Source organism: Chiloscyllium punctatum, chromosome 7, assembly GCF_047496795.1.
Source record: "Chiloscyllium punctatum isolate Juve2018m chromosome 7, sChiPun1.3, whole genome shotgun sequence".
Taxonomy (NCBI): domain Eukaryota; kingdom Metazoa; phylum Chordata; class Chondrichthyes; order Orectolobiformes; family Hemiscylliidae; genus Chiloscyllium; species Chiloscyllium punctatum.
The window spans coordinates 67,339,370-67,352,749 of NC_092745.1; the positions used below are offsets into that span (position 1 = coordinate 67,339,370).

General features: G+C 41.8%; 1 protein-coding gene across 2 annotated transcripts in view; it reads left to right on the top strand.

Moving 5' to 3' along the window:
- The window catches only part of LOC140479765 (potassium channel subfamily T member 2), a 723,557-nt gene extending 710,644 nt beyond the window's left edge, over positions 1 to 12,913 (top strand). For both annotated transcript variants that reach the window (XM_072573900.1, XM_072573901.1), the window contains one exon: positions 494 to 12,913. In XM_072573900.1, the coding sequence (XP_072430001.1) occupies positions 494 to 611 (118 nt within the window). In that variant the 3' untranslated portion in view covers positions 612 to 12,913. The remainder of the gene's footprint in view (positions 1 to 493) is intronic.
- Positions 12,914 to 13,380: the final 467 nt, after the last annotated feature.

Sequence of the window (13,380 nt, forward strand, 5' to 3'; positions counted from 1 at the left end):
TTTGAGAAATGATTGCAAAGTCACTTGAACAAATTTATTAATGACTTCTTTGGATTTTTCCACAATCTAATGAAGAGCTTATCCGAAGAGTTAAACATGATATAACTTCATCAAATTCATACTTTTACATGAAAGAAAGGAATTAAAGTCAGTTTTGTCATCTTGTTACCATGGATTATAATGTTCCATAAAACATTGTCTCACAAAGTTTGGCTAATTTTAATGCAGATCAAATGAAGTTCTCAGTAGATTCTTTCATATAATTAGGCATCATGAATAAGGATGTGTGCATTATTAATAAACACTAGAATTAGTTTGTGTATGAACAGGAAATGTTAAAGCAATATTTAACTTCTACTTGATATAAACCAAGTAGTTCGAATTTGATAGCTTTCTTCCTGTTTGAATATATTTCTCAATCATTTTATTCCTAATCTGCTTTGTTCCTTGTCCCTTTTTCAATTAATCTTCTTATTTTATTTTCTGCCTGCAGCTACCTGATCCGGCCTGATCCTTTGGCTTATGTCCCAAACAGTAAACCCAGTCTCAAGATCAGTGTCTGCAACAATAGTGGGGGTGGACAGGACACAAAGGATGACACACAGCTTTAAATAATCACTCAATGTTTTGCAGAAAAAATGTGTCAATGCAAGCATTCAACAAGAAGTATTACAGTTTTCAGCATCCCATTAGTAAATTGAATAAGAAACCAACAGGACTGTGTTAGGAAATTGCTGAGAACACTGTTCACTATGACTAAGTCAAATAAACAATGAATGACATAATGCCGAGCTGATCGATCTGACTCACCGCTAAAGTCAAAGAATGGTTTGAACAAGCTTGGAGCTTTTCGTCAATACCTAGCCTGTTATCATATCATCATGGTCCTGTTTCTTAAAACGTCAGTAATAGCATTGAAAATGCACATAATAGAGAAGATAAACAGTGAAATGAATTCCACTTACAGATGTCTGTCTATTGCAGGTTTATTAAAGACCAACAGCTAATTAGTCCTCAATTAATATACAGTGGTGATTTAACTCCATCAAAAGGGGGGAGAAAAGGGAAACCTGGAAGTAAATCCTGTGTTAACGTGCATTAATACCAAAAGTTAATTTATAAATAATTCTACACATATGAGTAAATTCAAATATTGAAAGATACAGATTTCCATAGTTTGGTCTTTCTGGTTTACATTTACCAAAACAATTTTACTTGATTTGATTAATGACAAAAGTATCTTACACCAGTGAGCATCTAGGTCAAAACTCTTGTACTGAGTATTGGGGATGGCAGGCTGAGATTTTTATACCTGTTCTTCTAATTCCCCATCTCCTGTTCCCAGCTCGTTTCGCAGGCTCAGGCCTTGTTTGTAGCAATGCTGGGATCTGCAAAGATCACAGTTGAATTTAACCACAGTATAATGGAGTCCAGAATCATTTATTAACACTGATAGAAGAGTTTTGAAGCTGTTGAAATGTTGAGTCTCTGTAATACAGCTTATCATTTTGCAACACCCCCTCCCCCCATCATTACTGATTATGACACAAAGAATACAGACGTACGCATTGTCACTAATTCTGAATACATTTTCAGTACATGCTAGAGGGCACCCAGTGAAATATGTTGCAAATTATGCTGATTAGTGTGAGCATTGGCAGATAAATTTTAGCCTTATATGCTTGATTGGGTATTGTTAGGACAGGGCCTATTTGTGTTTTTAAAGGGCACACCCTAGGAAAAGGATGACCTTTAGTTAAGCAGTTATCAAATACAGCTAAGAATTCAATTGAACATAAAACTAGCTGCATTTCATTGAAGTTGTAGGGGGTAACATGGGCTAGCTGAAATGGAATATTAGCTGTTTGCAATTTAATCTTCTTTAATATTTGTGGCAGAAATACGCTTGATCATGTTTCCCATTGAATAAACTTAAAATATGGTAATTTTTGGAAAGGAAATGGAAAGTTATAATATATATTATGGTATAAATATTAAGAAGGAAAACAGTTTTCTACAGCTTATGTGGCTGAGTGAGCAAAAGGTAATGCACCATTATGATACTGAGTCGTGTAGATCAGAACATCCCAGGCTCAATCCCTGACAGACAAATTGTTAAAACTTACTGATAGCTTCATGCATAAACAAATGGTGCAATACTGAACCAGTCAGACCTATAGACCTATGGTAAATAGTACATTAGCTGATCAGCATACAAAGTCATTTGAATAGTGCAATTCACTACGTTGGTCCAAGATTAGAGAGGACAAATCAGCTATGAACCTTCTGCTGATGAATTGATCACTAATTCTGTTGGAAAATGCCAGTAGTTAGTGTCAGGTATATACAGGATTGGATTTGGATGTGATGCCCTCAGTAGTTGACTAAACTATTCATCATTCATGTTTAAGTTTATTCATTATGGATGGCCACTTGCATAAGGAAACGTAGGGCCACTGTTAACCCTCGAACATTACCTGAGCAAGAGTGAATTATTTTAGAGGGAAAACCTAATGCATTTTAACTGATTGTTTGACTTCAAGAATAAGCGAATTTCTTCTTGTTGTTAAATCCACTTTAACAGATGTTGGGTAGAATGTTCACTGTCAGGTTGGACCCACTTGGAAAGTGACAGTTTAAGAACACAGTATTGTTTATTTGTTTTCCCTCATTGACTATTGAGTGTAGCTTTCACAACATATATAACTCCTACAAATTGTATTTTTGATAAATTCTTATCAGAAATACAAGGATAGCATATTCTGTGATCATCAGGAAAACTGCTTATAAAATCCTGATGTTTCCTCTAATCCATAAGCTTACAATGTGATTGTGTGCATCACACTGCAAAGGAAGATTTGTCACACAGAAGTATTACAATTTGACAACATGCCCCATAAGAAGAAAGCAGCTGTAGGCTTACTTATCTTTGAAAACCAAAGGAACTTTAAAATGGGAGTTGAGCAGGGATTTGAATCATGTTTTTTGTTGAAGGGAATGCCGAACAAGATGAGCTAAAAACAGAGGCATTCAAAGTTTCATACATCTGTCCCCTGAAGGTGGTTGGCAGTTGTAGGACCATGGGGTGCTGGAAGGATAGCTTGCTTACACTGAATGATTTACAGGCCACAAAGTGTGGCGATTGGCATCAATGTTTATAGCAGTATGGGTGTCCTTTTGAGTCTAAAATAACAGTGCTCATGCTCATTCTTTTGATCTGATGGCATTGAGTTGCATTTTGACACAGGTTCTTTTGTGGGCACAGAGAATGTGCACAGAGCTGTGCCAGTTGGGAGGCTTGTTTACCAATCTGCACTTGACATGGATTTGAAGGCAGCACAGCCATTTTCCATCCAAAAGTACCAACTAGATGCTTTCCAATCAACCTGTTCAGAGATGTTATTACTTACTTCTGGAGGTGGTGGGACTTGACCCCAGACCTCCAGGCTCAGAGGTGAAGATTCTGCCATTGCACCACAAGAACCCCTCTCCAAATGCACCAACTAAGATAATCTTGAACCTCACAGGGTTGAATATACAGTCAGCAGTAGAAAGGGCAAATCAACAGGGCTTGAAAGGATGATAACTACTTTTAGGTTTGTTGCTGCTTAATTTCTACAGGTTAATCCTGAAACAGTTTGGTGATTTTTCACAGCTAGTAGAGAGACAAAAGTACAGTGGTATTATCACCAGATCAGTAATCCAGAAACCCAGGTAATGTTCTAGGATTGGGGTTGGAATCCCATTTCAGTTCATTAAAACAATAATCTGGAATTAGCAGTGTAATGATGATCATGTAACCACTATTGATTATTGTAAAAAAACTCATTGATTCACTAATGCCTTTAGGGTAGGAAATCTCTTGCCCACATATAACTCCAGACCACAGCAATATGGTTAACTCTTCTCTGCTCTCTGAAATGACCAAACATGCCATTCAGATATATCAATGTCTAAAAAGTCTCAGAAAAGGAATGAAACCAGATGGACCACCTTAACTTGAGCTAGGTACCAGAAAAGACAATGCCAACACATTGAGGAGACATGCTATCATGTCATATGGGACTATCACCGTGCTAAGTGGAATAGATTTAAAACAGATCTAGAAAGTCAAAACTTACCCAAAAATGTGGAAAATTGTCTAAGTGTGTTCTGTACACAGAAAGCAGGACAAATTCAACACAAGCAATTACTACTTCAGTCTACTCTTGAGCATCAGTAAAGTGATGGAACATATCATGAACAGTGTTATGAAGCACCATAGCAATAACCCGCTCAGTGACACCTAGTTTGGGTTTTGCCAGAGCCACTCAGCTCCTGACCTCATTACACCCTTGGTTCAAATGTGGACAAAAGAGCAGAATTCCAAAGGAGAGGTGAGAGTGACAGCCCTTGACATCAAGGCTGCATTTGAACAAGTGCGGCATCAGGGAACCCTCGCAAATCAGTTGGAATCAGTGAAAAAAACCCTCCTGTGGTTGGAGTCACACCTGGCAGACAGAAAGATAGTTGTGATTGTTAGAAGTCAGCCATCTCCAGCACATCTCTGCAGCAGTTCCTCATTGAACTGTCCTGGGCCTAAGCATCTTCAGCTGCTTCATCACTGACATTACATCCATCATAAGTTCAGTAGTGAGGATATTTGCCAATGACTCCACAATGTTCAGCGCCAGTGTTCCCTCTAATTTTCAGCCTGGCTGCACCAGCCTCTGAGCTCCGTCCCTGGCAACAACTTCCAGAACCAGAAGTCAATGCTACAAGCAGCATACCAATGCCAGTTGCCATGCGTGGAACATCACGCAGCTTAAAGGAAATGTTGTTCAGTGCCATTCACAACCTCTCAGACAGTGGGATACTCAGTCCATGTCCAAATACAACAACGTATCGTCAATTTCCAGCATTAGGCTGACAAGTGGCAAGTAATATTCACAACAGCCAGGCATTGACCATATCAAACAACAGAGACTCTAGCCAACACCCAATGATGTTCAATTGCATGCCCCACTGTCAATGTCCTGGGGGTGACCAGAAACTGAATTGGACTAGTCACATAAATACTGTGACTATAAGAGCAAATCAGAAGCGAGCATTACTCACCTGCAGTAAGTAACTCTCCTCCTGACTCCCAAAGCTCATCTGCCATTTGTGAGGCAAAAGCCAGGAGTATGATGTGGTCCACTTGCCTGGAGGAGTACAGTTCCAACATTACTTGAGAAGCTTGAAACCATCCAGAACAAATCAACCCCACTCGATTGGCACTACTTCCACAAACATCCAAGGGTGGAATTGAACCCCTGCCCTGTGAGGCAATATCGCTAACCATTGTGCCACATGCCACCCTATGGTAAGAGAGTATCCCGAGTAAGAGCTATCCCTTCATAATGGTGAAGTTATGCAATAGGCCACAATGATTATACTCTCAGGGAGTTATTGTACAGGTCCTCTGGTACAGACCATGTAGTAGAAGCATCTCAGCTGTCTGCTTGATCACATCTTTTGTGACAGCATGGCTTGCATGCCGCCATCCTTGTACCAAGTGGTCAATAGATACTCTTGTCGCCTAGCAACCACCCTCTGATTTTATCACAGTAGCTCAAGTACAGATGGCACAGCAGATTGACACAGAATGAAGGTGTGATGAGTGGAGCCAGTGACATGCATTAAGCAGAGTCTCAAACAGCTGCACTTGAAAGTGGTTGAGCCTTCTGGGCTGGTGGTACATATTTGAATTCACATACAGCAACCACAATGCTAATTGTATGCAGTCAGTGGCACCATGGGGATAACCCACTAATATGGCAGTGTGCACAGACCCCTCTCAATTTCTTTCTGGCAAGAGAGAACGAAATGCATTCAGCTCTCTTGGAATACAAAGACTCAGAGACCTCCCTTATGTAACAGTCAATAGCAACTGGATAAGTTGTGCTGGTACCATTCACTTCAGCCGAAGCAGAGCCAGACGCCATGAAAGTCCATGTCAATGGTCACCTTCAGTTCACCTTCAGTCCTTCATGGACAGCTCGGACAGAGAATGCAGCAGTTGTCTAAATTTCAATGAGTATCAGCTTGGTGAAGCAGGGATACTGTTCACTACTGAGGTTAAGATATTAGATTCCCTACACTATGGTAACAGGCCCTTCGCCCCAACAAGTCCACACTGAGCATCTGAAGAGTAACCCATCCAGACCCATTCCCCTACCCTATATTTACCCCTGATTAATGCACTTAACACTATGGGCAATTTAGCATGACCAGTTCACCTGACCTGCACAAGATCCTAAGCAGAAGTAGCCTCCAAATGGAAATGTGTCTCCCCACTCCTCCTCTTCAGACAGCTTATATGTCACCTCTCCAAGGTAACAAGAAGCATATAGCCTATTGCACCTGTTTCTGGGACAGAACCATCTAATCAGAACTCTTGAAAAAAGAACCAACACATTCAGCATGTGCTGCACCATTACCGATACAATTCACCAGGTTTAATTTTTTGATAGTTCAGGGAAAAGTGGGAGTTGCAATTGATGACTACCTAAGAACCGTTTCCTGCCCAGAGTCAATTTTTAAGCTGAGAAAAGTTATTTGAGGGCAGAGGAAAGCCAAATGACCTACCTGAGGCCTGGCAAAGGAAATGGGATAAGGGATGCTCCAATAATGACCTTCTTTCAGCATCGGCTCCCACCTTACTTTACCCCAGCCTCTCTATCACAATCCAGTGGCTCTTCCAATCCCCCTTCAAGCCTCACCTCCTCTCACTACTCTGAAGGCCCCACATTTACTGAACCATCGACACTAGAACTTAGGACACACAATTTTGCCATTTTGAGATGACCTCCGTAACTGGGGCTGTTAGATGTTGACAAAGTCATTGCCCCAACCATCGGAAGAGCTCTCTGCCTTGTCTTGCATGTCAGTCAGCTAATTGAGAGCTGATTGGCCAGGTTGAGGCCTACACTTCAGGGAATCCAACTGCAAGAATGTAGGTGTCTCTCATTTTCTTTTGATTTTTGAAGGTTGATGGTCTTGGGGAGAGGGGGTGCAGGGAGGAAGTCATCAGAGGCAAGAGAAGAGAGGTGACTTCTGAGTCTCCAGATTGGGCCAAAAGGAGGCATCCACTGCAAACCCAACAGAGAAGTTGCCCTGGTTACCGAGTTGAGAAGCCACCCACTTTTGTCACCTGGGAAGATAGGTAATCAAGTAGATGGTCAGCTGATTCCCTGAAATGGCCATGAATTGAGGAGTTGCAAACACTGCCCATGGACATTCTGGCCCAGTGCTTAATTGCTGGGGCAATGGCAAGTTAAGCATCTGTCCAGCATCTACTCAACCAGTTATCTCTCCTTCTTACCACCTCCAGAGAGATGTAAACTGCACCATTCAACTCAGGAGCTTGCTTGTCATTCTCTCTGCTGGAGCTCCTTAGGTTGTTGAGGCAGGAGAGCTTCCAGTCAATGTAATTGGACAGCAGCTCTCTGAGCTCCGACCCCCTCACAGTTGAGAGCCAGATGTCACTTCCCAGCCTTGGAGTGTTAAAGGACTGCTGGGCAATCTGTAATGGGGCTGTAATGCTTCCCTATAGAAGGTTCGGGTTGCGGGCTGGGAACCCCATTCCCCACTCCCCCATGTGGAAATCCTATCCAGGGTCATAGAATCCCTACAGTGTGGAAACAGGCACTTTGCCCCAAAAAGTCCACACCAACCTTCTGAAGAGCAACCTGCTCATTCCCCTACCCTACATTTACCTCTGACTAATGCACCTAACCTATACATCCCTGAACTCTATGGGCAATTTAGCACAGCCCATTCACCCAACCTGCACATCTTTGGATTGTGGGAGGGAACCAACACCGACACGGGGAGAATATGCAAACTCTATGTAGACAGTCACCTGAGGCGAGAATTGAACCCAGGTCCCTGGCGCTGTCAGGCAACTGTGCTAATCACTGAGCCACCATACCACCCATGGCAGCAGAACCTGAGTGAGAGAACCTTATACGCCAGAGAGTATTACCATGGCCTCTCACCTGACTGCAGTCCATCAGTCTCTCACAATGTGCAGATCTCAACTCTCATCTCACTTCTAAAGGACGTGTTGTCTCATTATCTGTTCTGGTGGTGGCTGAGTGCGCGAGATTGTGATCCTTCTTTGCTATCTTCCTGTCCTTGTGCATCTTGGTCTTCCACTACCTGCCTGGCAGTGCTGCAGAATACTGAAAAGAAAAGGCACAAAGGCAGGTCGATGCTGTGAAGAGTTGATGCAAAAGCTAGTCTCTGCAGCATGTTATCAGGTGAGTATGTGGAATGAGAGGCCAGTGTGATGCGAGAGGGAGGATTAGGAATGAGCCTACATTGTCATTGGTTCCCCTCTCCTGCAGTCCCACCAAAGATAGTGAGCACTATCTCCTCGACATGAAGCCGTGCCTGTCCCCTGCAGCTTAATAGCTTCTGCTTGTGGGTAACAAGACACCTTGTTGTGCAGAAGAAAGGTTCAGTGAATGTGGCACATTGTTCTTGGTTACGGTGACTGTCAGTGTCCAATAGCAGACAGTGTGTCAAATACTGTGTGTGGAAAATCCTGAGGGTGAAGGAGAAGTGAAGCTTTAATGCAAGCTGTGGTTGGTATTGATAGGATTTATTGGTAAAAACAGTGACGACAGATGCTGGAAACCAGATTCTGGATTAGTGGTGCTGGAAGAGCACAGCAGTTCAGGCAGCATCCAAGGAGCTTCGAAATCAATGTTTCGTGCAAAAGCCCTTCATCAGGAGGGTAGGTGAGTTCCCTAAGTTTATTGGTAGGTGAGTGGAGTTGGAATGTCAGAGGTTGCAATTCTGAGATGAAGGGTTCACTGGGTAAGATATGACATTTGAAGATGCATTAGTGATCCAATGAACTCATTTTAATGACACTGCATCCAGTTTAGAGTCATGAAGCCATAGAGATGTACAGGACGGAAACAGATCCTTTGGTCCAACCCAATCTACTCCCACCTGCCAGCATCCGGCCCATATCCCTCCAAACCCTTCCTATTCATATACCCATCCAAATGCTTCTTATATGTTGCAATTGTACTAGCCTCCACCACTTCCTCTGGCAGCTCATTCCATACACGTACCACACTCTGTGTGAAAAGGTTGCCCCTTAGGTCTCTTTTATATTTTCCCCTCTTACCCTAAACCTATGCCCTCTAATTCTGGACTCCCCATCACCAAGAAAAGACCTTGTCTATTTACCCTTCCATGTCCCTGATGATTTTATGAGTCTCTATAAGGTTACTCCTCAGCCTCTGATGCTCCAGGGAAAACAGCTCCAGCCTATTCAACCTTTCCCTACGTTCAAATCCTCCAATACTGGCAACATCCTAGTCAATCTTTTTTGAACCCTTTCAAGTTTCACAACTTTCTTCTGATAGGAAGGAGACCAGAACTGCATGCAATATTCCAAAAGTGGCCTAAGCAATGTCCTGTACACAACATGACCTTACAACTCCTGTACTCAATACTCTGACCGATAAAGGAAAGCATACCAACGTCTTCTTCATTATCCTATCTACCTGCGACTCCACTTTCAAGGAGCTATGAACCTGTACTCCAAGGTTGTTCAGCAACACTCCCTAGGACCTTACCATTAAGTGTATAAGTCCTGCTAAGATTTGCTTCGCAAAATGCAGCACCTCGCATTTATCTGAATTAAACTCCGTCTGCCACTTCTCAGCCCATTGGCCCATCTGGTCCAGATCCTGTTGTAATTTAAGGTAACCCTCTTCACTGTTGTCTACACCTCCAATTTTGGTGTCATCTGCAAACTTCCTAACTGTACCTCTTATGCTCACATCCAAATCATTGATATAAATGACGAAAAGTAGTGGATCCAGCACCGATCCTTGTGGCACTCCACTGGTCATAGGCCTCCAGTCTGAAAAACCCCCCACCACCACCCTCTGTCTTCTACCTTTTGAGCCAGTCCTGTATCCAAATGGCTAGGTCTCCCTGTATTCCATGAGATCTAACCTTGCTAATCAGTCTCCCATGGGGAACCTTGTTGCATGTCTTACTGAAGTCCATATAGGTCATATCTACTGCTGTGCCCTCATCAATCCTCTTTGTTATTTCTTCAAAAAGCTCAATCAAGTTTGTGAGACATGATTTCCCACACACAAAGCCATCCCTAATAAGTCCTTGCCTTTCCAAATACACGTACATCCAGTTCTTCAGGATTCCCTCCAACAACTTGCCCACCACTGATGTCAGGCTCACTGGACTATATGGTAAAAACAATGACTGCAGATGCTGGAAACCAGATTCTGGATTAGTGGTGCTGGAAGAGCACAACAGTTCAGGCAGCATCCAAATAGCTTCGAAATCGACATTTCGGGCAAAAGCCCTTCATCAGGGCTTTTGCCTGAAATGTCGATTTCGAAGCTATTTGGATGCTGCCTCACTGGACTATAGTTCCTTGACTTGTTCTTACCACCCTTCTTAAACAGTGGCACCACGTTAGCCAACCTCCCATCTTCCAGCACCTCACCTGTGACTATCAATGATACAAATATCTCAATAAGAGGCCCAGCAATCACTTCCCTAGCTTCCCACAGAGCTGTCGGGTACACCTGATCAGATCCTGGGGATTTATCCACTTTTATCCATTTCAAGACATCCAGCACTTCTGTAACCTGGACATTTTTCAAGAAGTTGTCCTTAATATATTTGTAAAAATCCTTTGGATTCTCCTTAATCCTGTTTGCCAAAGCTATCTCATATTCCCTTTTTGCCCTCCTGATTTCCCTCTTAAGTATACTCCTACTGCCTTTATAACTCTTCTAAGGATTCACTTGATCTATTCTGTCTATAACTGACATATGCTTCCTTCTTTCTTGAAGTTAGCCTCTTGGCTCTGATCAGCACACACAGCTGGCCCCACTGGCTTACACAGCTGGCCGGGGGTGGGGGTGGGGGCAGTTTGTCCTGGCACTTGTGTGTAGGTGACATCTCTTCATCTCCTTCCAGTGCCACATTGAAAAAGCAGATAACTGGCAATCTGCTGTCTTGTGCTGTAATTCAGTGTTTCACTTACTCAAACTCTCTTCTGCAACAAGTTCTCATCCCTGCTCCAACCAGGACACCTTTAAGAAATGCAGGCTGGCTCTTTTTTCTCCTGCCCTTTCTTGGGATATGGGCGTTGCTGAAAAATTCCAGATAGGCTAGACTTGATAAGGACTGCAGATTCCCACCTCCAAAGAACATCAGTGAGGCAAATAGGTTTTTACAAAAACCTGACACTTTCAATGATCACCATTAATTTTATTGCAGATTCATTTGGCTGACTATGTAAGTCCCTGGCTACCATAGTGGCATTTTAATACTGGTCTGCCATAGAATAATGTTAAATAGTGCTATTTTGTGTTCCCTTGTTAGGTGTGATGCTACAAAATAACACAATTAATGCTATCCATTGCAATAATTTAAATGAGTGAGCATCACGAAGTTTGCATGTTGCCTGCAATAAAAGCAATGAGTGCAGGTCAACCCCAATGCCTACAGCCAATTTCTGATCTTATCAAATTTTGGGGCCTTTATCTCATTATTCTAAAGCTCAACCCAATTGAAAACATGTATTGAAACCAAAACGTATTCATCAGTGCATACTGGAGGTGATTTAAACATTGTAGAAGTTTCAATGCAGTGCTAAGACTTTGTGACATACCACAAATTTAAGGCCATTCATCCTGAACGTTTCCCAAATGTGTGCCACCAAATGAATAAGAATTTAATATGTTGTATGTGACTCGAGTGAAACATGAGATTGAAGGAAAGGAACTCGTGTAACGTATAAGGGCATACAAAAGGAACTGGCTAAGACAATTGCATCCAATCCTTTTGCAGTATCATTGGAGATTCAATAGCACTTGAATATGATTCGGGCTATTTGAAGCTTTCCCAATAAATACAAGTTGCTTGTGGAGAAGGACTATAGGGAATGCACTATGACCTTCAGATGAGAATGTAACTAGACATATGTTTGAAATAAGGTAAAAACAATGACTGCAGATGCTGGAAACCAGATTCTGGATTAGTGGTGCTGGAAGAGCACAGCAGTTCAGGCAGCATCCAAGGAGCAGATTTTGCTGCTCCTTGGATGCTGCCTGAACTGCTGTGCTCTTCCAGCACCACTAATCCAGAATCTGTTTGAAATAGCACAGGATACATTCAAATTATCATTCCCTGTGCTTTGAAATAGCTGCAGAAACTAAAGAAACATAATTAGTGCTCCCACAAGTATCGATGGGCAATTGTGATCCGAAAGCTTATATGTTAAGTGGGAGCACTGTGCAATCAACACACAACAAAAAGAATTCACTAGCCTTTTGGACAAGTGGCCTTCTGAATGTCATTTTAATTTGCTTTAGTTTTGCACATCTGTTTTGATTTTCAACCCATTTCTTCAGCTTTTTAAGTCAGTTTGAAAGTTCTAAATCTACATCACAAGGTACAGATTGTGATTGACATCTATAATGTACTCAAGATGACCATTCTTGAAATAGTTTAAATAAATTCAGGCTCTGTCAAAGTATCTTTCAAGGGCCCATAATTCAAGATGTTATTTGGAATGCTGTTTTATAGTCTTATGAAGGAATTTAAAGGTTAATGCAACATTGGTGTCTAAAATAAACTGTACAGTCTCATTTATGATATAATATTTTGATACATGTCTGCAATCTGTCAATTTTTTTTTGGCCTTTTTATTGTGAAACATTGATTTGTTGAGAAGATATTCAATTTGCCAAATGTAGAATTTTTAACTGTTTTGATTTGCAACGGACTGCAATTTTATACTGCACGTGTCTGTCACATATTGCACCTTTTACTGTATTTGTTTGTTATACTGGTTTATCAAAGTTTTTTGCCATTAAAATTCAAAACTGACGACATATATGATGAGCTTAATGGTTACTTATTGAAACCTTAGAAAATGTGTATTAGGCAGGCACTGGGGTCTGAGATATACCCTCGGCTTCAGCACCACAATGGTGGGACCCTTGGCTGTCTCGAACCTGCATTTGCCCACAGATCTGAGCATAGAATTGCAAAGCATTGGTATTGTGACAATCACACTGGCCAAGTCAAATCTAATTGCAGTATGAATGCTGTTAAGACCTCAGTGCAATATATTAAGAGGACTGCTTTATAGTGATTGCTGTTAAAACAAAGCTAGCTCTGGGGTTTCAGGTATATGTTAAAGATTACATTGATAGACGTATTCTGTAGGCTGGTCCTATGTTACCACAAAGAGGGTACTTATTAGATTGTCGCTTGACAGACCTACCGTTTACAACATACCACAGTATTTACTTACATATTGGTCATAATTATAATTCAAAGTAATTC